The following is a 24295-nucleotide window of genomic DNA, read 5'->3' as shown; positions in this document are numbered from 1 at the left end:
TGGAACTGCCTTCCCCTGGTAGAGGTCCCCCCATGCTAGGATGTGTCACCCCATGGGACAGGATCCTCCCAGGACTGGACCCCTCTGGATGTGCCCGCCAGGACAGAACTGCCCCCCTTTCCCATCTGAAACTGAGCACAAACAGTCTCTTCCTTCTTGTCCAGGTAAAAGAAAGTGAAAGTGTTGAGGGGGCACAGCTCAACACCTCCATCCCCCACAGCCTCCCCACCCTTCCCTACACCCCCTATTCCCCATTTTCCCTCTCCCCTTGGTCCCCCCAACCCCTTCCCTGCTCAGGTGCTCCCCGGGATTGCTGAGCCAGGAACTGGGGGTGAGGGGACATGGCACAAATGTGAGGAAAATAAGGAAAAAAGAGAAATAAAGAGAGGAAAAAGTCCAGGGCAGAGGGAGGGCACAGAGGCAGAGCTACCCAGAACTCCCACGTGATGCCTGGCCAGGAAATGAGCACCCCAGGGGGGCTGTGCTGGGCCCTGGGTCACCCAAAATCTGAGGCACCCAGGGAAGGACCTGAGATCCTCGTGCCCACCCAGCCACTGCCCATCCCTGACACCCCCATTCCCCTGGCACCACAAGCATGGGACCCCCATTGCCTTGGTCTCTCCTCCCTGGGGACCCCCATCCCAGGACTGCCACTGCCCAGCACCACCATTGCCTTGATCCCATCCCATGGGCTGCTCCTTCCCCCAGCACCCCTATTCCTGAGGGTCCCCTTTTTCCCCCTGCACCCCCAACCCTGGAACCCCCATATCCCTCAGGACCATGATCCCACAGCACCCCCATCCCCAAATCCCCCCAGGCATGAGGACACCAATTTCCCTGGAACCCTCATTCTCCTGGACACCCATTCTTGGTTCCCCACATCCCCTGAGCCCCCCACTCCTGGCAACACCATGCCCCACCATGTCCCCAGACTATCCCATCATGTCTCCCCACCTTGTGGCCACCCTGCCCCCACCAAGGGCCACCTACACATGGGGACAGATGTGACCTCACTTCCTTCCCCTTCATCCGAAGAGCCCCTAGCCAGGGGAGTGGTGGACACAGCAGCGAGTGACAGCCAGTGCACATGGCTAGGGACTCCGGGATGGCCGGGAAGGTGACACTGCTCCTGTGGGGTGAGTGCCCAGGGCAGGGCCCTGACACCCCAGAGATGGGGAGGGGAGGGGCCACAGGGGGCTGCAGGGTCCCTTGAGGTCCCCAAGGCCAGCAGAACCAGTCCATGTTACCCACAGTGGACCTTGGTGGGACTGGGGTTGTAGGGTGTCTTTGGGGACAGGAAGAGGGGTCAGGAATTTGGGGATGGGGATGTGGGGACAGGAGTGTGGGGACTGGCACCTTTGTGCTCAGGTAGCTCTGGGCATAGGGACAAGGGAACTGGGATGCAGGGACAGAAGGGAACAAGAACAGTGACGATGTGGCCATGGGGATGGGATCATGAGGTGGTGGGGGTGACCTGGGCCAGCATGGGCTGTGTGAGTGGTGTCCTCGTGCCCGGGGTGTCCACTGTGTCCCCATGTTCTGATTCAGCCCAGGGTGGCCTCGCTGTCCCTTTTCCCAAGGTGTCTGTGCCACATGGATGTGGTGCACGGGTGGCTGTGACACAGACATGTGCCCCTGCCTTGCCAAATCTTTTGGAGACCACCCAGACACACTTTCCCACACGAACTGCTGTCCCCACGGGGACAGCTGGGGACAGCCCCCACACCATGTGCCTCTGTCCCCATGGTGCCACCCCACCCAGCCCTGTCCCTTCTCCCTTCCAGCCCAGACCCTCGGCCTTGCTGGTGAGTCCTCGGGGGATGCCATGGCCCCACCCCGCTGTCCCCAGCCCCTTGCTGGGCCTGGCAGGCTGGTGTCCCCTGTCACCCGCAGGTGCCCAGACCACCCAGCTCCTGGTGGAGCCCCCCTGGATGGTGGTGCTCTGGGACCGGGTGACACTGACCTGCCAGGGCTTGCGGACCGCCGGTGCCACCACCTGGTACAAGGACAGGCAGTCCTGGGAGCAGGAGGGACCAGGTCACTGTCACTGACACTGGCACCTACAAGTGTGACAGACACGGCAGCTGGCAAAGCCCCCCTGTGAGAGTCTCAGACGGTGAAGGGGGACCTTAAATGATCAGGGTGGCTCTGCTTTGTGGGTGGCCTCACACCCCTCGTGTGGTGAGAGCCTGTGCCCTGCACACCAGGACATCCCAGTGCACCCCAGTGCACCCAGATATCCCCAGTGCCATGGGGACCCTTCTCGGACCTGTCTCAAGCCCCTCACTGAGATAGGACCCTCCTGTCCCACAGACCTGGTGGTGCTGCAGGTGCCAGCGTGGGCACTGCTGGAGGGGGACATGGTGACACTGCACTGCTGGGGTTTGTGGAGTAACTAGGTCACCAGGGTGTGATTTTACCGGGATGAGAATAATCTGACAGGGTCTGTCAATAGTACCAAGCTGTCCCTGTCCCCTCTGCAGCTGAACCACAGCAACTACTACCAGTGGAAGGGCTTGGTTATGTCCTTTATGTCACATTCAGCAGCAGTGACAGTGACAGTGCAGGGTAAGCCCCCCAATGGCTGGAATTCCAAACTCCTGACACCTCCAAAGCCACTTCCCAGCAGACTCAGAGTCAAAGTCCTCACCTCCCCTCTCCTTCCCAGAGCTCTTCCTGGTGCCAGTGCTGGAGGGTTCCCCTGAGCCTGTAGTGGACACAGGGTCTGCTAGAGCTCCGTGGAGGGCAGAGGCTGAAAGATAGAAAATGCCAAGTCACAGTGAAACAGCAAGAAGCCCCTGTCTTCCGCCTTTTGGGACCCTAGCTTATCTCTCTGTAACCCCACAGGTCACTTCTCCTTAACCCCTGCTATTGGACAATTTCTGATCCCCCCTTACCTTATATAATGGGCTGGTTTAGCCCATTCTAGTTAGAAGAGACGTCGCTGGAACCCTTCACAGGCCCTCCAATAAAGCCATTGCTGTGGAACGCCAGGACAAGCCTTCTCCTCTCTTGTGTCTGCCTGCTGGCTGGCCTGGCCGCTTTAGCAAGCAAAAGAGCTGGAATCAAAAGAGCTGATAATCACTAAAAAGAGCTGATAATCCTTATTCTTGCTAAAGGATGCCAGCGGCTAAGACCTGTTTGGGTGGTTGGGTAGTCTGTCCCATAGAGGACTGAGCTACCCGGCCCAGGCTGCCAGCTCGGGGGCAAATCTGCTACCAGCTGTAGGTTGGGATGAAAGCCCACCAAGGTGTCCCCCCTGACTCTCAGCTGCCTCAGCACCCCCAGCCTCCTGCGGCTCCGAGCCCCCCTCCTGCACGTGTTCTACTGAGACGGGTGGATGCTGGGGGGCTCGCAGGGGTCCCTGGAGCTGCTGGTGCTCGTCGTGGGGCTCTCCCACTCAGGGAATTACAGCTGCCAAGTGCGCTCTGAGGGGGGGGCTGTGCAGAAGAGCAGCGCCTGGCTCCGTGTCATGGTGTGCAGTAAGTGTGGGGATGGGCGCGGGGAGCCTCCACAGGCTCCTTGGGTCCCCTGCCTGGGGACCTCCATATCCCTCTGACACACTTCTTGGGTCTCACTGTCTCTGTCCCATATCCCCTCAGCCCTTAGTGTTGTGACCCCATCCCCGACATCCCCCACCACAACCATCCCCCTGTCCCTATCTCCCCCACACCAGCTGCCAGCCCCTCCCTGTAGCCTCAGCCCTGTCTGTGTCCCCGCAGTGCCCGTGGCCAATGCCACCATCACCCCCTAGTGCCTTGTCACACTAGCTGCATGCAGGTGACCCTGTGACCCTGCACTGCTCAGTGCAGGTGGGCTCAGCACCTGTCACCTTCATCTGGCTGCACAGTGGCCAGGAGGTGGCCCAGGGTCTCCTCCTGGAGCTTGGGGACACCAAAGTGGGGCATTCGGGCACCTACCAGTGCGTGGCCACCAACCAGCTGGGACAGGACGGGCACCGCGTGTTCTGGGCACTCAGTCCTGAGCTGGCCCTGGAGGCATCACCACGGGACACAGGGATACAGGTGGGGGTCACACGGGGTTACCAGGTAGCCCAGGACCCTTGGGGTTCGGGGTGACCCTGATGTGTCCCTCTCTCTTTCTTGCAGTGGCCGCAGGGGTCGGTGGAGCCCTTCTGTTCCTGCTCCTGCTTGTGGCTGTGATTGTGGCCTGGCACCAGTGGCACCGTGTGGATGGGTGACAATGCGGGGACAGGGGTCCCAGGGAGCTGTAGAGGCCCCAGAGTTGGGGAGCGATAGGGCAGCACCCACAGCCCCAAAATTGTGACCTTGGTTGGGGGTGCTGTAGGTTTTTGGGAGGTGCTGGAGAGTCCTGCACGGATGTTTGGGGGTTCTTTCAGGGGCCCTGGGGGACTCTGGGGGGGTCTCTTCCCCTATTGGGCTTTGGGTTCTTGAGGCTGAGTTGGTTGGGGGCACTGGGGAGGTTCATGAATTCTGGGGGGCTTCAGGGATGCTTGGGGAATCCTGAGGGGAAATTGAGGGTCCTGTGGAGGTTCAGGAATCCTTAGAGGGGTCAGGGCCCTGGGACTCCACAGTCACTCCTCCCCTCTTTTCCCAGCAGCTGCCAGGAACCATCAGGAAAGGTGAGTGGGGGGCTCAAACCACACTCTCCCCTTTTACCCCAAGTCTTCCTATTCCCTCCACCACATCCCTTTTATTCTCCCAGGGCCCCCCCGGATCCCCTGGCCCCCTCAGAGGAGGGAAAGGTGCTGTACACCCATGTCATGGTCCCCAAGAGAGCAGGGGATGAGTATGGTGGGGACACATGCAGAGGGACACGTCACCCACAAGTGTCACCCCACCCAGATCTCACAGCCCGTGTCTTTCGCAGTGTCCCCCCGTGCCACCACCCTCCAGGATCCCCAGATGACCTACGTGGAGCTGCGGGGACACCAGGGGCGACCGCGGGAACCCAGTGACATCTACGGGAATGTGCTGTGACACTGGGGGGAACTGGGGGCACTGGGGGTCCCCACCCATGGGCACCCACTCATGCTGCCACTAAAAACTGCCCCTCTCCCTCCCTGTGGGGGCACAAAGATCCCAAAGGGCTGAGAGAAGAACAATTTTCTGAAACAGCAACGAGAGAGAATAAAACCAACAGCAACAGCAACATGGTTCACTGTCCAAAGGGTCACAAAAGAAATTATTTCCTGGGAAAGCCCCCAAAATAGAGGCAAATACCAGATGATTCCCACAGCAGGTTTTCTCCACCAAAGGAACCTGCCAGGGCCCTGGACCTTCCTTGCTCTAATGGCCAAATATCTGAGAAATATCTGCCAAGGAATGTGGAAACATTCCTGGAATGGAAAGAAGACCCATCTCTAAAACTTTATTTAATTTCAAAAAAAATGGGGCTTCGAGGCAAAAGTGTAGGAAAAGGAATAACAACTTTTAACTGGGAAATTTGTAAACCAGAACAGAACCAACAACACAAATCCAGAACTTTCCCTCCCACCCAGCGCTGTTCGTTTTTCTGGCAGTGATAACCGCGGCCAGCAGGGGGCACTGCAGGGAGCACTCCCGGCCAGCAGGGGGCGCCCCGGTCAAGCTCCATCCCCTCAGGGGCCGTGGCGGCCTCACACGGGAGGCAGGGGGGGAAATCGCTCCTTTTGCAAATTCACGGGCACCAATCGGTCCCGGCACCACCACCAGCAGCAGGCAGAAGCCTCAAAGGCAGCACTGCTGGCAGCATAGCAGTGTCCTGGTGCCAGGCACACGCCCTGCCCAACACCCGTGACCACTCCATGATCGTGAGTAGAAGGAAGGCAGCACGCGACCCAGGCAGGTCTCGGACCCACAACAGACCCTCAGTTGGCTTTAGGCCACAATTCCTGCAAACCCTCAGCCTTTCACTTCCTTTTCCTCCTTCAGCCCTGGCACAGCAGCTTTGGGAATGTTGAATTGCCCTGGGATTTAGAGGAAAGCTGCTGCTCGGTGGTGACTCTGCCAGGGCTCCTCAGGGGGCTCCAGAGCACCTTTGGAGTTCCTGCTCTTCCTTGGCCACTGCTGGTTCTGACACTGCAGCCCTGGGGGAGGAGGAGGAGGAGAGCAGAGGAGGAGAGCAGCCACAGCCCTGAGGGCTCTGCAGCTGCAGCTGGAGCACAGGGAGAGCCCGGGCTGTGAGCAACAGTGCCTTGGGAGGGCAAAATTGGATTTGTTTGGGCCAATGCCCCTGTTCTGCTCTGGGAGAGGCAGACCCTTAAGGAGGTGTTGTAATTAGGCTGGGGTTCCTAAAGTTCAGCTGCATTCCTAAAGCATCCCTGTGCACAAACATATGGCTCTGCATCCTCTCCTGGGGATTTTGGGATCCTGGGGCTGAGGCAGGAGTGGCTGGAGCAGGTGGCCCACGTGAACAGCACCTGGCCATGCAGGTGGAGTAGGGTGCTGGGATTTCCTCAGGGTACTCAAGTGAGGCCAATGGGGCCGGGCCATGTTGGGGCACCGCTTGCCATTCCTGCTGCCCCCAGATTTTGGGACAGAGCAGTGATACCCATCGGACTCCCTAACCCCGCAGGGCTCGGGCACAGCCTCACAGGAGGTCCCAGCCTCCCCCATCCCCTTGGGGATGATTCGGGTGCTCGCAGGCTCATTCCCAACAAAGGGCAGTGCTCCATGAGCGGTCAGCATATCCCGAAGGACCCGCTCGGGCCTGCTGGAGCCCGAGTGCTGCAGGCAAGGACGGCGTGAGGGAGCCAGGCCCCGCTCAGCCGGTGCGGCCCGAGGAACATCTCATCCTGCTGGAGCTCAGCAGCCTCCGGGGTTGCCGGGGGCTGCGGCCGGAGGGATCAGGAGGCAGCGGATGGGAGGGGCCGGGATGGAGGGACTGGGACCCCACTGGGGAGCCCTGAGCGTGGAGGGAGTGAAACAGCAGAGGGGAAACCTCAGGACAGGGGGGAGCAGAGACCCTGCGGTGGGATCTGTGGAAAGGAGGGACCGCAGTGGTGGTCCTGGAGCACTGGGAATGGGCCCAGCTGCCATTGCGCTGCGAGTGCCGGGACTGTCACGGGGTGTTTGAACCGACTATGGCAGGGTGTCAGAAGCCACTGTCGTGATGTGTAGGGAGCGAGCATGTCCAGGGTAAGGCCCCCACAGCTCTGGGAAGTGGAGGGGTACCCTGGAAGGGGTGGGGCAGAGGCGGGGCAAAACCCTGTCTATTCCCCGTGCCCTGTGCAGGTGAGGAGGGCAGGGATGGAGCAGCTTTGGGGCCACCTGGAATCCAGACAGGTCACTCCTCACAGCCCCAGCATGGCCGGGGGCAGAGTCACTGCTTGGTATTTCCACACTTTTCCCTCTTGTCTGGCAACTGAGCCAGAACCCAAATATTCCTCCTGGGCCATTACAAAGGGCCGCAGGTTTGAGACAGGAAGGAGGAGGGACCTGGTCTGCTTGCTGTGGAAAATATTACTGTCTTTGCAGGATATTTGGAGCTATCTCAGACCCTTTCTGCTAGGGACAAAGTGATCAGTTCCTGCAGTTCTGGACTGGTTCCCTCCCAGCTGCCCCTGCAGGGGCAGTTTCCAGCCAGCCCTGCTCTGAAAACCATCAAAGGTCCTCGCAGAGCCACTGCTTGGGTTCCCTTTGGGTTTGGTACTTCCTGGCTGAGCTAACCACAGGCAGGCCTTTTTCTACCCCACAGAATTCTCACCTCTGCAGCAGTTCCACAGATCCAGAGCCCCTCAGAATCTGTCTGGGGTGACCCTCAGGCTGCCGACACCTTGTAGGGGCTGTTCTGGTTCTGGGTCACACCAAAATCTGAGGCATTCAGGGAAGGAGCTGAGACCCACTGGCCCACCCAGCCACTGCCTATCCCTGGCACCTCCATTCCCCTGGAACCAACCATTGGACCCCATTCCTTGTGTCCCACCTTGTCTGGGACCCCCATCTTAGTACTGACATTCGCCAGGATCTCCATGGCCCAGGACCCTATTGCGAAGGAACCCTCTCCTGTTCATTCCATCCCCTGAAATCCTCCTTTCCCCAGAACCTTGCTTCTCTCAGGAACCCAGTTCTCACAGGAACTCCCATTCTCCCAGCATCCCTATCCCATGACCCCAAATCCCTGGAGCCCACATTCCCCTGGGACTCCCATCCCTGAGTACACCCAGCCCTGGGGACCTCCATGCACATGGTCCCCCCCATCCCCAGTGACTCCCCCTCTTCAGGACCACCATTCCCATGAGCCCCATCCCTGTTACCCCCTATTCCCAGGGACCCCATCCCAGGCTCCTAAAACCCCCTAATCCCCCCAGTCATAGCAACCCCATGTCCCACTGTGTGACACCTAGCCTGTCCCCATCCTGTCCCCACCCTCCCCACAGCCTGCCCCCAGCTTGTGGCCACCCTGCCCCCACCAGGTGCCACCTACGCATGAGGATGACACCTGACCTCGCTTCCTTCCCTTTTGGCAAAAGAGCCACCAGCGAGGGGACAGCCACCCCCAGCAGTGAGTGACAGTCACTCCACACGGCTGGGGACATCAGGATGGCCAGGAAGGTGGCACTGCTCCTGTGGGGTGAGTGCCCTGGGCAAGGGCCAGACACTCTGGGGATGGTGAGGGGAGGGGGCACAGGGGGGCTGTGGGGTCCCCTGAGGTCCCCAAGGCCAGCAGGGCATAGAGCCCAGTATGACCAGAGTTGTGCGGTGGCCGTGGGGACAGAAACAGGGGACAGGAATGTGGGAACTGGGACAGGGACAGGGACATGGGGATGGAGATGTGGGGCCAAGAATGTGGAAAAAGGAACCTTGGGGGTGGGGCAACTGTGGGGACAGGGGAACAGGGAAGCAGGGACAGGGACAGGGGAAAAGCACCATGTTGATGGGCCATTGGTACAGGTGCAATGGAATGGGACCATGGGCAGAGGACCATCGGGATGTGGCTGTGGGGCTGGCAGGGTTGACTTGTGTCAGCACAGGGTCCCCATGCCTGAGCATGCTTTGGCTGCTGTGTCCCTGACCTTGAGACATCTGTGCCACACTGGTGCCCCCACAGAAACCTCTTGGGGACAGTCCCCATACCTCATGCACTTATGCCTCTGTACCCAGAGTGCCACCCCCACCCAGCCCTGTCCCTTCTCCCTTCCAGCCCAGACCCTCGGCCTCGCTGGTGAGTCCTCGGGGGATGCCTTGGCCCCACCCCACTGTCCCCAGCCCTGCGCTGGCCCTGCCAGGCTGGTGTCCCCTGTCACCCACAGGTGCCCAGACCACCCAGCTCCTCGTGGAGCCCCCCTGGAGGCCGGCGGTGCTGTGGGACCAGGTGACACTGACCTGCCAGGGCTCGGGGACTGCCAGTGCCACCACCTGGTACAAGGACATGTGGCGCTGGGGGCCGAAGGGACCTGATCACTTCACTGTCACTGAGAGTGGCACCTACCATTGTGACAGACCCGGGAGCGGGCTCAGCCCCCCCATGACTGTCTCAGACGGTGAGAGGGGTTTGGGTCTCCCCTGCCTGGCACCCACAGGGACACCAAGGGTTCTGAGTGGACTCATCTCCATGGGTCACCTCCTGCTGTGACCAGAGCCCGTCCCCTACTCTTGGGACATCCCAGAGCATCCCAGTGTGGAGGGATCCCAGTGTTTTAACTGGGGAGCCCTGGTGCGCAGGGTGTGACCGGGGTGGGGGGTGGTCCCAGTGCCATCGGGTGTGACTGGACCCCTCTGTCCCCCAGACGATCTGGTGCTGCAGGTGCCGGTGCCGGCACTGCTGGAGGGGGACATGGTGACACTGCGCTGCCGGGGCTGGTGGGACAAGTCAGTCACCTCAGTGTCCTTCTACCACGATGAGAAGAAAGTGTGGGAGCTCCGAGATGGGACCGAGCTGTCGCTGTCAAATCTTCAGCTGCAGCACAGCGGCCGCTACCGCTGTGAGGGCTTGGTGCAATCCTGGTTTTCAGTGAGGTCGTCAGTGTCGTCACCGGTGACAGTGACAGTGCATGGTGAGCACCCCACAGCTGCTATCCTGACATCCCTATAGCCCCTCCTCAGAGACTCGGGGTCACAAATCCCCCTTCCCCTCTCCTTCCCAGAGCTCTTCTCGGTGCCTGTGCTGGAAGGTCCCCCCGAGCTCACTGAGGGGTCCCCCCTGACTCTCATCTGCCTCAGCACCCCCAGCCTCCTGCGGCCCCAAGCCCCCCTCCTGTATGTGTTCTACCGGGACAGGCAGGTGGTGGGGGGCCCACAGTGGTCCCCGCAGCTGCTGGTGCCCACCGTGGGGATCTCCCACTCGGGGAATTACAGCTGCCAGGTGCGCTCCGAGGGGGTGGCCTTGCGGAAGAGCAGCTCCCAACTCCGCGTCACGGTGCACAGTGAGTGCGGGGATGGGCACGGGGAGCCCCCACAGCCTCCTCGGGTCCCTTGCCTGGGCACCTCTATGTCCCCGAAACACCTTTCCTGGGTCCCCCCACCTGTGCCCTGTGTCCCCTCACCCCTCTGTGGTGTGACCCAAACCTCAACATCCCCCACCACACCCATCCCCCTGTTCCTATCCCCCCACACTACCTGCCAGCCCCTCCCTGTGGCCTCATCCCTGTCTCTGTCCCTGCAGTGCCCGTGGCCAATGCCACCATCACCCCTGGTCCCCTGTCACACCAGGTGCGTTCAGGTGACCCCGTGACCCTGCGCTGCTCAGTGCAGGTGGGCTCAGCCCCTGTCACCTTCACCTGGCTGCACAACGGGCAGGAGGTGGCCCGGGGTCCCCTCCTGGAGCTCAGGGACATTGATGTGGGACATTCGGGCACCTACCAGTGTGTGGCCACCAACCAACTGGGACAAGACGGGCACCGCGTGTTCCGGGCACTCAGCCCTGAGCTGGCACTGACAGTGACAACTGGGTCGCCATGGGTCACAGGTGGGGTCACATGGGGTCACCGGGGTGTTCAGGACCCCTAGGGTTCAGGGTGACCCTGATGTGTCCCCTCTGTCCCCAGCAGTTGCTGTGAATGTCGGCAGGACCCTCCTGTTCCTGCTCCTGCTCCTGGCTGTCATCGGGGGCTGTCACTGGTGGCACCACCGGGGTGGGTGACAGTGGGGGGGGATGGGGGTCCTGGAGTGAGGGGAAGCCCCAGAGTGGGGGCAGAGATCGGCAGCACCCAGGCCTCCTGAGCTGGGGAAAATTGAATCTGCAGAGACCTCGGCTGGGGTTCCTGGGGTATCTGAGGGGAATTTGGAGGGTCTTAGTTGGGCTCCATGGCCATCTCTGGGTGAGCTTTGAGGAACATTGGGGTGTCACTGCAAGCTTCTGGAGGGTTTGGGGAGCTGTTGAAGGCTGTGCAGGGATATCAGGGGATCTTTTTGGGGTCCTGGGGGAGTTTGGGGGTGCCCCTCCCTGCCACACTTGGGCTCTGGGGGCTCAGAGGGTGGGGTCACCAGCTGGGCTTGGGGGCCCTGTGGTGGTGCAGAAGTTCTGGGGGCTTCAGGAGTGCCTGAAGTGTCCAGCAGGAATCAGGGGTCTGGTGTGAATCGGGGCTGAAGTGGGGATTTGGGGGTCCTGTGGGTGGTTGGTGCTGCTTAAGTCCCGGTGTCCCCACCGTCACCCTGTCCCCTTTTCCTAGCAGCTGTCAGGAAGCTCCAGGACAGGTTAATGGGATGCTCAGGCTGGGACTCCCCTTTCTTTCTCCCCAGACCTCACCGAGACCCCCCCCTTATCCCCACAGGAGCCCCCCAGAGGAGGAGCCGGTGCTGGACCCTGGTGTCGTGGGCACCAAGCACGCAAGGGATGAGTACAGGGAGTGACAGGGTCACGTCACCCATGGGTGTTGCCTCCCACCTAGGTCCCCACAACCGGTGTCTCTCTCAGGGCCCCCACAGATGTCCCCCAGCCCTGCCCCACCTGGGGATCCACAAGTGACCAATGCGGAGCTTCAGGGAACCTACGAAGGAGAATAGGACCCCCGTGACTACAATGATGTGCTGTGACACTGGGGGCACTGGGGGCACCTCAAGTCCCCTAAAATTTTGCTGGATTGTGGGATAAAGATGCCCAAGAACATCCAGGGTTGGACAACACTGCTGGGTTGATGGATACCCAAGAAAATCCAGGGTTAGGCAATAAGATTTGAGATTTTACAATACCCATGGGTGGATATTAAGAAGTGACTTGAAAGTAACAGGTACCTTGTTGTCTTGTTGTGAGTGAGAATGAGTGCAATATTAAAGAAATAGAAGTGAGTGAGTGGGAATGAATGTAAGTATATGTGATATGGATTGCTGATTTAAAGTTTATTTTCTGGAGGAAGGTGGATTGTATTTTTCTGTTCTGTGAAGAGTGGGAGATGTTTGAGCTGTCAGGGGAAGGGACTGGAGCAGGGAGTCAGAAGCCAGGGACGTGCGGGCGGGGCCTAGGGAAATGAGATGGGGAACAAGAGAAAGGGGCTGGGACACCCTGGAAATGTTGCCTCTCCCTGTTTCCAGTTTCACTGCTCATGCCAGGAGCTCCAGACTCCCTACCTGTCTCAGCTTCTCTGCCTGTGTCAGGAGTTTCAGCCCTCCCCACCTGTACTGACCGTGATCACTCCCGTCCCCGCCGTGACCCTGGAGCCACCTGCTCCTACCGCTGTCTCTTTGTTGATTCTGGCTTTCCTGCTGACTTCTGCTCCTAACTCTCTTCCTTTATTGGTTCCAGCCTCACTGCCGACCCCGCTCTTGTCTCTGTGATTCCAGCTCTCCCTGTATCTATGGGAGGGGTTCAGGTGGGAGGCAGAGCCCCGGTGTGGTCAGGGTCCCAGGAAGAGACTAGGGATGCCGGTTTCTGCTGCAGTGGGGGAGGGCACCCATGCTTAGAGGGGAACTTGGGGGTGCTTCAGGGGCCTTGTGAAGGAGTGGGAAGATCATGGACTCTGTTTTCTGGGGAAAGAATGCCATCTGGAGCCTTGGATAACTTGAGAAGCAGGCCCCCAAGAGAAAGTATTAGAATTTGTGGTTGATTCTGGGATGGAAAGAACTTGTGTGGCAGAGATTCTAGGGAGGTGTGATATGGGTGGTGACACGGTGGAAGTGGCAGGGGCAGGAGACGGGTTTAAAATCCCTGTGATTGAAGATGTAGTAATTAGGGGGGAGACCGAAATAAGACTAGGAGATGTCTTGTTGGTTCCTGGAGCAGGCATCAGCTTGTTGGGAAGAGACTTGCAGATGTGACTAGAAATGGGGGTTGTACCAGAAGAGGAGAGAGCTGTGGATTTATTTTTAGAGAAAAACTAGTTGTATGTACACCAAAGTGTGTCAGGTTGGAAATGTGTGTGTGTATTCTATTATCTGTGGAGCAGTTATCTTGTGTTAATTAGGCAGTTTTTCTTTATCTCTTTCTCAACCAATCCTCCCTCCAGGGAGATACTTTCTGTTAATGAGCCATTGAGTCTCACTGCATGACTGATAAAGTTCCATCATCCCATGGGAGAAGCTCCACCTAGAGGGAGGAGCCAATCATTCCTAGCTGGATATAATCAGAGATTTGGAAGACCACAGGCAGCTTTTTCCCACTGCATTCCCAGAGGAGCAGCTGTCTTCTCCACTGGATTCCCAGAGGAAGCCCAGGCCCATCTACACCACCACTGGACCTTCAGAGGAAAACTCCACCCTTCTACGGGATCACTGCTTCAGCAGAACCACACCTGTCACTGCAGGAGGGCTGCAGCCACCATTCAATGGGACTGCTACCAACACCCTGAGCCACAGGGTGTCAGGTCATAATCTGAGTCTGTCAGTAGCTTTTTTGTTTTCCTAGTAAAGAACTGTTATTCCTATTCCCATATCTTTGCCTGAGAGCCTTTTAGTTTCAAAATCATAATAATGTGGAGGGAGGGGGTTTACATTTTCCATTTCATGGGAGGCTCCTACCTTCCTTAAGCAGACACCTGTCTTTTCAAACCAAGACAGTGTGTTAAATCAGAAAAAAAAAAGAGGGGGGTAAAGAAAAGAAAAAAAGAAGAAAAGAGATTTTGAAAAAGAAAAAAAGATGTTTAACAGACTCTAAGATATTGGACTTTGGAATAATGATAACTTTGTACTGGAGGATGACAGGAGTTTGAATACAATTTCTGTATGAAGGGCAGGGAGGTGCCTTAACACATGGTTGTTTGGAGGTTTTTCAGTGCCGAACTGGGGATCAGGAAGATCTAACAGAACAAGCCCTCCTAGAAGGGGAAAGAAAATATGTTGATAGTTACGTCCACATGGCTACAATGAAAAAAGAATATCAAGGACACCTGGGGACGCCCAGTTGAAGGTTGTCATGTTTAGGAGGTGTTTGGCCACTCTCAGTGAATGGAAATGTCTCAGGGGCTGTGGCAGGGGCTGATTTATGGGGGTGACCCAGTGCAGTAACTCCCAGTGTTCGCCCACCCGATGGAGGCAGTGCAGGGCATGGATTGCGTGGGTATCACTGGGGGTTGGAAGCTGGCTTGGTTGTGCCAGGGTCTGGAGGATGCGGGGTTGCCGGATATGCTCACTGGCCCGAGGGTGGTACTGGGTGCAGATCACACGGCTTTGTTGCTGAGGAGCGGTCTGGCTCAGTGGTGGAGCTATCAGGGGTGGCTCCCAGCCTGCCCGGGTCCTGAGTCCTGGATGGTAGCCTTGGCCCTAGTAGGTGGGTGGAGGGAGAGAGAGAGAGAGAGAGAGGGGCCGAGAGGGAGGCGAGGCACGGCCCAGGGTCCCTGTGGAGGTGGTGGTCAGCGAGTCCTCCCCTGCCACTGGATCGAGCCGCAGGCAGGGTCTGCCCTTGCCGTGGCCACTGCGGTGCAGTGGTGGCAGCGGGGGCAGGGTGAGGGACAGCGTTGAAAGCGCTGCTGTGAAAAGAGAGAGGTGGACCAGTGCAAGAGATAAGATCAAGGCAGAGATAGCCATAATCTCTCTCTGGCTCTCCAAACCTCGCAAAGTTGTTTCTTTATTAAAACAAAATTTCTTTTTTCTTTCTGTTTCTTTTCTGTTTTCTTGCTGTTAGGATGGGGGGTGGTTTGTTCTGAGGAATGCGTCTGTGATACTAAAACAGTTAAATATTGCCCTGAGGGTAAAAACAATAGATGTGGTTCATCTTGTGTTAAAATTGGCCAGGCCTTTCTTGTTTAACTAATTTTAGCTCACAGAAAGAAGAATTTGCCTCTGCAGTTGTTAGCACAGCTGGATACAAGAAGAAGAGGCGAGGCAGCTGTGGAAAAAAGCTTTTTTGCTAAACCCAGAAAGTTTTGGGGAATGCTGATGGCAAATGCTGATGTAGTATTGTCTTCCTTTTGTCACTGTCCCTGTTCTATTAAGAAGTCCTTTCCAGGTACTACTGAGGCAGCAATCGGAGCCAGGGAAACAGGGTGGATTCATGCCAGCAGAATCAAAGGACTTGTGAAGGAACCTGAGGAATGGACTATCACATCTAAACTGGGTGATACCAAACTGACTTTCAAAAGGGGACCGTGTGGTAATGTTTTGGGAAGACCTATTTGTGAAAAACAGGTTCCCTCTAATGTGAAAATCTAAAACTTTTAATAAAGGACAATAGGAAACAAGGACTATAGAACAAAGGTTATTACAGCTGGGTGCATCTTGGCACTCAGCCAAAAGCACGCTTCTCTTCAGAGATACCCCTTAAGTACTTTTCCCATTACATCAGCCTGTTGCATATTCATAGACACTTATGTATAGTAAACTATTTTCCCAAACTAGTTAGCATATTGCAAGAACTGTTTAGTGTGGCTCCTCCTTGGGTCTGCTTTTTTAGAGCATGCATATTCCTTGGTTGTGGTTTTAATCCTTTTTTATCACTGCCTTCAGTTTTGGGTCTTGGTCCACACTGTCTTCAGATGCTGGGTGCTGATGGTTGGCATATCTGGACAGGATTCCTCATCCTATTGAAATAAATAGGGCAGAAGACCTTTCTCCTTTTAAATGCCATTATCATAGGTGATCAGCTCAAGTGGGAAGGCCCAACAGGCCCAGAATCATGTTGCAACTGCTCCCACAAGTGGCTCAAAGAAAACGGAAAGAGACAGCTTAGTTCACTAGAAGGCAAACCTGGGCCATCTGCTTCACAGGTGCACAAAAATTATCTCTTATTCACTTTCATGGTTTGAACTTCATGATCCTGGCTCTGGCCGAGGTCCTCTGTGGCTGGGGCAAAGGGCAACAAAGGTTCTCAGCATCTCTGCAGGCTTTGGACTTTGTTCCTCATGTCCAGACATCACCTCGATCTCTAATTCTGTGTTGGCTCGTTGCTTTAAGGGTCTTTTTCCTGGGTTTGGCGGGGGGCTTCTCTCATTGCATTCTGGGTCCGAGGTTATTTGCATGTCAATCTCGTCCTTTCACCGTCGGGGTGCCATCTCCCAGGAAACAGCAGGGCGATGCCCAGCAGCTGCCCCTGCGGGACACGGCGACCCTGGCCAGTCCTTGCCCCTGGGACCCCCCGTGCTACTCCCGCGGGGCCCCGTCTGGCTTGGCTGGGACCCGCGCCGAGGTGGGGGGGGGGGGGGGCGTCGTTCCGGTGGGGCCAGTCCCTGTGGGCACCACCCGTGGGGCTCTCCCGGCCCCACCGGGACCCGCACTGAGGGAGGGGGGGCCCGTTGCTCCTGGGTCACCCCTGGCACGGGCGGGCCAGCACCGAAAGGTGGGCGTGGGGCCCTACCTCTCCCGGGCGGCCAGACAGCGGCAGAGCTGGCTCGGGGCACTATTAAGAGAGGTAATTAAAAGGAAACGGTTAACAGGAGATTACAACATGAAATTATTGACAATAAATAGTTAGAACTCTAACTTAGCAATAATTGGTTTAACTTGTGAACTCTGCAACCTTTTAAAAAAATGGGCAGCTTTTTTTATTCATAACACTATGTTCATTGGATGTTATCCCATCCAAGCAGGCATTTTAACACAAGCATCCTTACCTCAGCTATTTCACTACTGTCTTGGTTCAGGGTACATTTGGGAGAGAACTTTTAAAGGGCTCTTCTAGGAAAGCAGATTCAATCGGCTTCTCTCCCCAGCTGGTCTGGGAGAAAATACTTCTTTGGAGAAAAGTGGAAAAAACTTGTTTATTAAACAATAAAACTTAAACAATATTAAACTATAAAACTCCTTGCTGCTCTAAAAGAGATGACAAACTCAGAAAGTCTCCTCTCTAGCTTCCAGTTCAGCTCACTCAGTCTTTTATCAGTATTTCCAGCGCTGGAAATGCCGCGGCTCAGGCCCGGCCTGGTGGCCACAGATGCAAGCTGCTGGTGCTCTGCTGGGTGTTCAGTCCAGAGCAGGTTTAAACAGGTCTAAAGAAAAAGGAAAAATGGAAAAAAACTACAGTCTAGGGAACTTCTTTGCCTCAGCTAGCTAAACTAACTAAAAGCAAAATAGAGCTCTGTCCTGCTGTCTATCTGCAGACAACACAGTCCAGGAGCAGGAATGTGGAGGAGTGAGTGCAGTGTCTGAAAACAAATTGCGCGCTTTTTTTCTCTTCTCTTCTATCTCTTGAACAAGTTTTAAAAGTGCAAAACTTATTATTCAGCATAAACAGAACAAGACGATTGGGGATAAAAGCATCATATAATCAACCTAGGACAACTACTATGTCCAAGCTTAATTAACAACAGAAATAAAAACTATATCTTTATAACTGTTATAGAAACATATTATAATACTGGATTTTCACAAATATTAAAAAGGATTTTATATGTCTGGTGTTAAAATAACTTTGCTATAAAGTGGTGACTCTCCGATGACCCCCTGGGAGGGGGGCTGTCATGTGCATCGTGTTCGTGTAGGGGCACTTTTGGGAGGTCTGTGCAAGGAGGACACCACATGGGACAAGTGTGAGCACGCTGGGCGACACAGCTCCACCAAGCCCCACCTATTTCAGCCTAAGCCCCTCCCCTCACACCTGAGGCACAACCTCCAATTCCCCACCCTGGCCCGTCACGCCCTGCAAGCTGTTGGGGCGTTGCCATGGCAACAGTCGGTCCCAACACATCGCAACAGTGACTTTGGACACGCTGTCACAGTCGGTTCAGACACATCCCAGCCGTCCGTTCCACCACATTGTGACGGTCGGCTCCAGGACAACAGGACAGCACCGACAGCCCCGGCAGTGGCAGCACGATGGCAGCCGTGACTGCCGGCACAGGATCTCGGTCCCTCCGTGCCCGGGGCTCCTCCCGGAGGTCCCTCCTCGCCCGCCGTCTCCAGCTTTCACCGCCGGGATTTCAATCCGTCCGTCCCGATGTCTCCCCTAGGCTCCCCAGACCCCGACACCCCGCAAGATGTCCAGCTCCTCCCGCTGACCCCCAGCCCCTCTGTCACCTCCGGACGTGCCCCCAACACCCCGACATCGCAGAGCTCCTGCCGGGATCTCTCGGTGTCCGGGGAGCACCAGGTTGGGGGGAAGGGTTCGGGTCCCTCAAAATTTTCTTTTCAGCAGGTCACGGGCTCCAGCGACACTGTCGTGATCTCTGAGGATGTGCCAAAACATCCTCGAGAGCTGCTCTCCTTCAAGCCCAAGCTCAAGACCATCCAAGTGATCACCAAGGACCTGATCCGGGAGCTCATGTAAGGCTGTGCCCAAGCCCTGAGGGGTTTTCAGGGCCCAGCAGGTGTCAGTGCAGCATCCCAAAAATCTCTGGGGAGCAGGGATTGGCAGTAGCTCTGACCACTCCTGGGGATCCTGCCCCCTGCATCCCAGCCTGGTTCCACTTTCACCACACTTTCCCTTCCTGCCTCGCCCCAAAACAAGAGAGCTGGGTTCCCATTGCTTCCCCAGCACCTCCCACATTGCTCTGGGCTGGCTTGGTGGCTGAATGGACAGCTCAGGGAGCACAGGGGGTTGGGGTCTCCGTGCCACTGAGCTCTCTCCCTGTGCTCCCCAGCATTCCCCAGGAGAAGCCCCAATCATGTCTCATCATTGAGGAAAAGGAATATGAGAGGATCAAGGAATCAGCTCAAGCCCTGACTGAGGTGGAGCGTTGGAATAGGCTGAAGACTCTGAGAGCCAGACAGGATGCTGCTTTTGTAGGCATTTCTCTTCCTGCTTCCCCTTTTCCTGCTCCCTGGCAGGCTCTAGGGGTGGTGGTTTCAACCCTTTTGTCCCTAATGTTTTGGGGCACAGGGGAGGCTGCAGGGCTCAGGGCTCCTCTGAGAGCTCAGGCAGCATCCCTGAAATTGTGCCCAGCCCTATCAGCCTTCCAAGGGCATTGGGTGTCTGTCCAGAGGTGTGGGGAGGGGTACCCATGGCCGTGCCAGGGCCCCAGGAGCTCAACATATTCCCACTCATGTCAGGAATACGGCACCTGAAGTGTGACCCCTGCGAGCCCTTGGGAAGGTGCACAGGATTGGGCAGTGCACTCTGTCTCCACAGGAAGCCCTGAAAAAGGCCCAGATCGAGGAGCAGAGAAAAGCAGAGCTGGAGGACAAGAGGGACCTTTGGAGAGACGTGGAGGAGGAGCTGCAGCAGGAGGAGCAGAAGCTGCTGCAGCGGGCGACGAGGATGCGTTTGGAGCAGGAGGAAGACGTGCGGGAACTGAACGCGGTAGGGCCGGGGCTCCCCTCTGTCACCTGGCACTGCTGAGCGTCCCCTGCTCCTCGTGCTCCCAGGCTCTTCCTCTCCTTCCCTGGCCCTCCCTGCTCCCTGTGTCCCAGTGTGGCTCTGAGCCACAGACACCTCTTGTCCCCATAGCTGTTCCTCAATGCCAAGTGCAACATGATCCGAGACAAGCAAGTCCTGGAGAAGCAAATGATCCAAAAGGAACTGATGGAGGAGGAGAAGCGCTTGGACAAGATGATGGAAGTGGAGCGGGAGAAGGGCATGAAGGCCCAGGAGGAGCTGGAGCGCCAGAGGAAGCAGGAGCTGATGAGGTGGGCAGAAGGCTCCCTCTTCCCCATGGAGGCATCTGGCCCATTCCAACCACACCAGCCCTGTCCATGCCAGCGTTCCCACGATGGGGAGCAGGATGGAGCCACAGGAAACCCTTCTGCTCTCATATTCTCAGAGCCCAGCAGGCCATTGTGAAACAGATGGAGCAGAATGCAGAGGAGCGGGCGCTGAGGGCTGAGGAGCTGTACCAGGAGGGCCAGAGGCAGCTGGAGCGACTGGAGTTGATGAAGAGGGAGGATCAGAAGGTGGGAGCAGGGAACGGCGGGGGTGCAGGGAGGTTTCAACATGGCTGCAAAGGGATTGGCAGAGCTGGATCAGCCACACTCAGGGAGTGGGGACAGCAGCCAGCAGGATCAGAGCTCTGGTCCCTTGGGGACATTTTGACATCCCAGGGAGGTGGACCAAAGCCTCCCTGCCCTGAGTGAGGAGGAGGAAGGAGCACTCGGCTTGGTGGTCTCCAACCCTGCATGGCATTTCCAGGCCTGGGAGCAGAAAGAGGAGCGACTAAAGCAAATCCATGCTGATATTAAACATTTCAACGTGGAGAGCCAGAGGCTGAAGGATCAACAGCGAGAGCAGGAGAGGCTGGAGGACGAGCGGGTGTTGGAGCAGCAGCGGCAGAAGGCTGTAAGAGCAGCAGGCTCCTGGTGGGGTGGGCAGGGGCTGCAGGAGCTGTCCTGGGGCTCTGTCCTACCCCAGGGCTCTGTCCCATCCTGGGGCTCTGTCCCACCCTGGAACTCTGTCCTACATAATCGGGCTCTGTCCCACCCCAGGGCTCCTTCCCATCCTGGGCTCTGTCCCATCCTGGGCTCTGTTCCACCCTGGGGTTCTGTCCTACACCAAGGGGCTCTGTCCCACACCATGGGTCTCTGTCTCATTTCTGGGCTCTGTCCCATCCTGAGACTCTGTCCCTCATAGGAGTGCGAGGTTGCCTTGGAGGCGGAGCGGCAACAACTGCACCTGGAGAAGGAGAAGGAGCTGGCCCGGCTCAGGGCCACACAGGAGTGGGCCCAGACCTGGCTGGCAGAGCAGGTAAGTGGCCCAGGCACAGGTGACGTGCTCCCCTGCCACCATCCCTGCCCCCACCCTGGCAAAGGGGCAGCACCCCTGAATGGGGGGGGTCTGCAGGACCAGCCCCTGGAGCCAGGGGATGGCCTAGAGTGGTGCCAGCCGAGCCAAAGCCACAGCCAAGGGCTTCCATAGCTGCCTCTGAGGGAAGCCCAGCACTGTCCCCTATTTGGGCAGGATGCTCTGAGGGCCAAGAGGAACCAAGAGGTCACAAACTGGGAATGGCAGTGGCAGTGTAGTAAACAGGGCCAGGAGACCAGCTCCTTTAAGAAGGCCTTTATTAAAAACAGCTCTGGGTGGGGAACCCGAGGCATTGCACACACTGCGACTGCTTGCTGCTACCACAGGACTACACTGAGGAGGAGGAGTGCAGTTTTGTCTCTCGGCAGAGCTGGCGCTTCCATCCTCACGAGAGTCCTTAGGAAGAACATGTTGGCTCCTAGTCTAGGGGTGTCATCTAATCTCGGTTCCAATGTAATTTATGGCGACAGGATGGAATCCAGCTCTGGTCACTGGTGGGTGATCTCGTGTGGTTCTGCTGGGTTAAAGTCCGTTTATGTGTTGCTTTGTTGTTTTTGAGAGGGTTCATACAGTACCGACAGCCTCTCATTAAAAATTCAGCCTGGGTGCAAGTCCTTCTGGGAGCAGGGGAAGTGGTTCCCCACGGAAAGGGGTACAAATACAGAGCATGATAGAAAAAGGATATAAATACAGGGTAACACTGACAGTGGTAACTAAAAGATTTAAGAAAATTAAATAACATGACTTGTTACAATTTCAGATTAACACTAACAACTCTAACAGTATTAACTTGTGAACTTGTTCACAAGAGCAGGAGCTGGAGAAGGTGCAGAAGAAGGCCGAGCTGGAGCAGCAGCTGAAGCAGGACTGGCTGGAGGAGGTGGCCCAGAAGGAGCAGTACCTGGCCATGCAGGTGCAGCAAGACCGCCAGGAATTCCAGAGGGTGCTCAGGTGAGGCACATGGGACTGAGGGATGGCTGAGGTGGTGGCCAGGGGGCTCCCAGTTCCAGCTGGTGGCTCTGGGGGCTCCAGTGCCAGCCCAGGTGCTGTGCCAGGTGTGGGGGGCTGTGGCAGGGTCCCTGAGGCAGCCCGGCTCTCCCACAGGGCCCATCAGGAGCAGCCAGAGTGGGAGAAGCTGGAGCAGGAGCAGAGGGAGCTCCGGCAGCGCGCCCATGCCGAAGATCTCCGGCGGCAGATCCAGGAGCTGCAGCAGCACGGCAGAGGGAGCGGGCGGCCGTCATTGAGGAGGTCCGGTGGCGGCAGCAGGAGGTCCGGCAGCGCAGCCAGCACCTCGCCCAGTTCAGACAGCAGAAGGTGCAGGAGTTCAGGTCAGGGGCTGCCAGTGCTGCTTCCCTGGGCTCCCTGGGCTCCCCGAGTCCTTCCTGGTGTCCAAGCCTGGGGCCACCTCCCAGCTCCGTCTGCATCCTCAGCAAACTGGACCTGCTGTGGAGCCATGGTCCCAGATCCACCGGGAGCCTGATGGATTCTTTCTTCTGCAGAGCCACCGGAATTCCTGACAAATATTTTGCCCAGGTGGAGCGCAGGGCCCGGAGCCAAGCCAGCAGAGCCCCCTCCTAGGCCCAGCCCCACCAGGAACCAGCTGGGATTCCCCACGGATTTGGGTCTCCATGTCCATTGCTCTGGGTTACAAGGTGGGGTGTACCCAGACTGTGTGTTCTCCTCCCATCTTTGCTGTGAAAAATGTGTGTCTTATGATTGGCTCTTAGCAAATATTGAAATGAATATTATATGAGTTGTGTTAGAAAGTAATGTTGTATTAATTCTCTTAAGTAATGTGTTAAATAGAGTTTTAGGTTATAACAACATGTTAAAATAGAAACTATGCTATGTAGGATACTTTTTTTTCCTAAAGAAAGGACTGACACTGAGATAGCGGCCCCAGGACACCTAAATCTTTCAGAGAAAGAGAATTTTTTACCCCCTTATCAGGAGAACATAACATCTTTCCACCTTGCTCAGGCAGGACGACGCCGTTAGGATTAAGAGGAAGAAGTTGACACTGACCAGACAGAATCCTGTATTTGAATGGAATTTATGCAAAATGTATGAGATGCATGAATCTGCATCAGGTTATTGTTTTTAAGGGTTAATCTTCTGTTAACGTGTGTCCTTTTCCAAGCTTATGCTGAAAAAGGTACCTGGAACCTGTAACTCTTTGTTTCTATTGTCTCATATTGTCCTAATTCAAATTGTCCAAATTATTATTACTCTAATTGTATACTATTTTTATAACCATTTTAATACTATCAAGCTTTTAAAATTTAAAAAACCCCAAGTGATTGGTGTTTTTCACATCCACCATCCTGATGGACTGTGAATGGGTGGGTCACTCCCTGCAGCTGCCCAGTGCACAGCCTGAGCCCTCAGCCTGCAGGCTGGGTGTTCCATAAGGGAAGGAGGCAAACCCTGCAGGTAGTGCTGGTTTGTCTTCTCAAAGTGACTCTGTCCCTGTGAGCAGCCTGTGGAGACCTAGGCCATCAAGGATTCTCCAGAACATCCCATGAGTCATAGGAATACATAATTCCACTGTGAAATTCCCTGCCCTGGGGAGGTACTGAACATTCCTGCCTGAATCTGACCTTATGTAATCTGGGCTCTTTGGGGACTTGGGACACCAGCATTGCTCAAGGGACCCAGGGGAGGACCAGACCTTCCCCAGGACCACTGCTTTCGACAAGACTGCAACCATCATTTCAACAGGACTTCATCCATCACCCCGATGGGCAGAATGCCAGGTTGTACTCTGCCTTTGTGGTTTTAAGCCAGTTTTTCTGTATCATTGCATTTATTGTAATCTTTCTATTAAATTGTAATTCTGACCTGAAATCTCTCTCAAGGTATTTGTGCAGTGTTCATTTCTCCCACTGGTTTACTTTCAAACCAGCACATCCATTGACTGAATTTTCCAACAAATAATATTTTCTGAGCAGTATTTTCTCCACGGGGCTCTTGCTCTTCTCTTCTCCTCCTCCCAGTGCTCCCAAACCTGTGGTTTTACCTGCAGGACCACAGAGAGGAAATGGGATGGAAAACCCCCCCTGTGCCCTGGCAGCACAGGGATGGGAGTTGAGAGGAACAACAACCACCACAGGAAATTCTACAAGGATAAATCTGCTCCAGTCTCCCATGGGCAAGTCCTCAGTCAGAACAGGAGGGGTGATGTTACTTCCCATCCTCTGGAAGGGCCCTCCGGGTAATATTTACAAAGAGTGAGTGCCAAGACCAGGACTAGAGGAGTCCTGGCTCCTGCCAGTTGGGCCAAAGGGACACTGGCATCCCTTGGACTGTGTGGATCCATGGCACAGCAGAGCCACAGGAGCTCATGGCTTTAGGTGAC

The 24295-nt window shown here is 56.3% G+C and overlaps 2 protein-coding genes and 1 long non-coding RNA gene across 9 annotated transcripts; all 3 read left to right on the top strand.

The window, feature by feature from the left end:
- The first annotated feature begins 1038 nt into the window (after window positions 1-1038).
- On the top strand, window positions 1039-5127 carry LOC132340322 (uncharacterized). 2 transcript variants are annotated; one of them, XR_009489840.1, is made up of 4 exons: window positions 1039-1136; window positions 4110-4197; window positions 4582-4603; window positions 4852-5127. It is a non-coding gene; the product is annotated as an uncharacterized LOC132340322 (long non-coding RNA). The 2 variants fall into 2 exon arrangements; XR_009489839.1 differs by having other exon boundaries at window positions 4579-4603.
- A 3273-nt stretch (window positions 5128-8400) lies between these two features.
- Window positions 8401-13765, top strand: LOC132340321 (Fc receptor-like protein 3). Of its 6 annotated transcripts, none has more exons than XM_059871232.1 (8): window positions 8435-8535; window positions 9106-9126; window positions 9215-9445; window positions 9692-9958; window positions 10049-10327; window positions 10567-10869; window positions 10952-11035; window positions 11675-13765. In XM_059871232.1, the coding sequence occupies exons 1-8, from the start codon at window positions 8505-8507 to the stop codon at window positions 11866-11868; spliced, it is 1410 nt and encodes a 469-aa protein (XP_059727215.1). In that variant the 5' UTR covers window positions 8435-8504; the 3' UTR covers window positions 11869-13765. The 6 variants fall into 6 exon arrangements, with proteins under 6 accessions (XP_059727217.1, XP_059727215.1, XP_059727214.1 ...); XM_059871231.1 differs by having other exon boundaries at window positions 10949-11035; XM_059871233.1 differs by lacking the exon at window positions 9106-9126 and having other exon boundaries at window positions 10949-11035.
- A 4287-nt stretch (window positions 13766-18052) lies between these two features.
- On the top strand, window positions 18053-23784 carry LOC132340275 (cilia- and flagella-associated protein 45-like). The gene is given in 15 exon segments (XM_059871151.1): window positions 18053-18211; window positions 18213-18301; window positions 18304-18359; window positions 18361-18527; window positions 18845-18986; window positions 19333-19503; window positions 19651-19829; window positions 19964-20093; window positions 20329-20475; window positions 20767-20880; window positions 21094-21154; window positions 21747-21888; window positions 22042-22148; window positions 22151-22265; window positions 22437-23784. Coding segments are annotated over 15 exon segments (1830 nt in total). The 5' UTR covers window positions 18053-18080; the 3' UTR covers window positions 22516-23784.
- Window positions 23785-24295: the final 511 nt, after the last annotated feature.

The sequence above is a fragment of the Haemorhous mexicanus genome, chromosome 31 (assembly GCF_027477595.1).
Source record: "Haemorhous mexicanus isolate bHaeMex1 chromosome 31, bHaeMex1.pri, whole genome shotgun sequence".
Taxonomy (NCBI): domain Eukaryota; kingdom Metazoa; phylum Chordata; class Aves; order Passeriformes; family Fringillidae; genus Haemorhous; species Haemorhous mexicanus.
The sequence above is the reverse complement of the archived record's forward strand: the minus strand, read 5'-3'. Positions and strand labels throughout refer to the sequence as shown.

Excerpts from the sequence above, each read along its gene's own strand:
- LOC132340321 (XM_059871231.1), top strand. The coding sequence starts at position 8,505 with ATGGCCAGGAAGGTGGCACTGCTCCTGTGGG. Across the intron at positions 8,536-9,105 it reads GGTGGCACTGCTCCTGTGGG|CCCAGACCCTCGGCCTCGCT; the intron begins GTGAGTGCCCTG and ends TCTCCCTTCCAG. Across the intron at positions 10,328-10,566 it reads ACTCCGCGTCACGGTGCACA|TGCCCGTGGCCAATGCCACC; the intron begins GTGAGTGCGGGG and ends CTGTCCCTGCAG.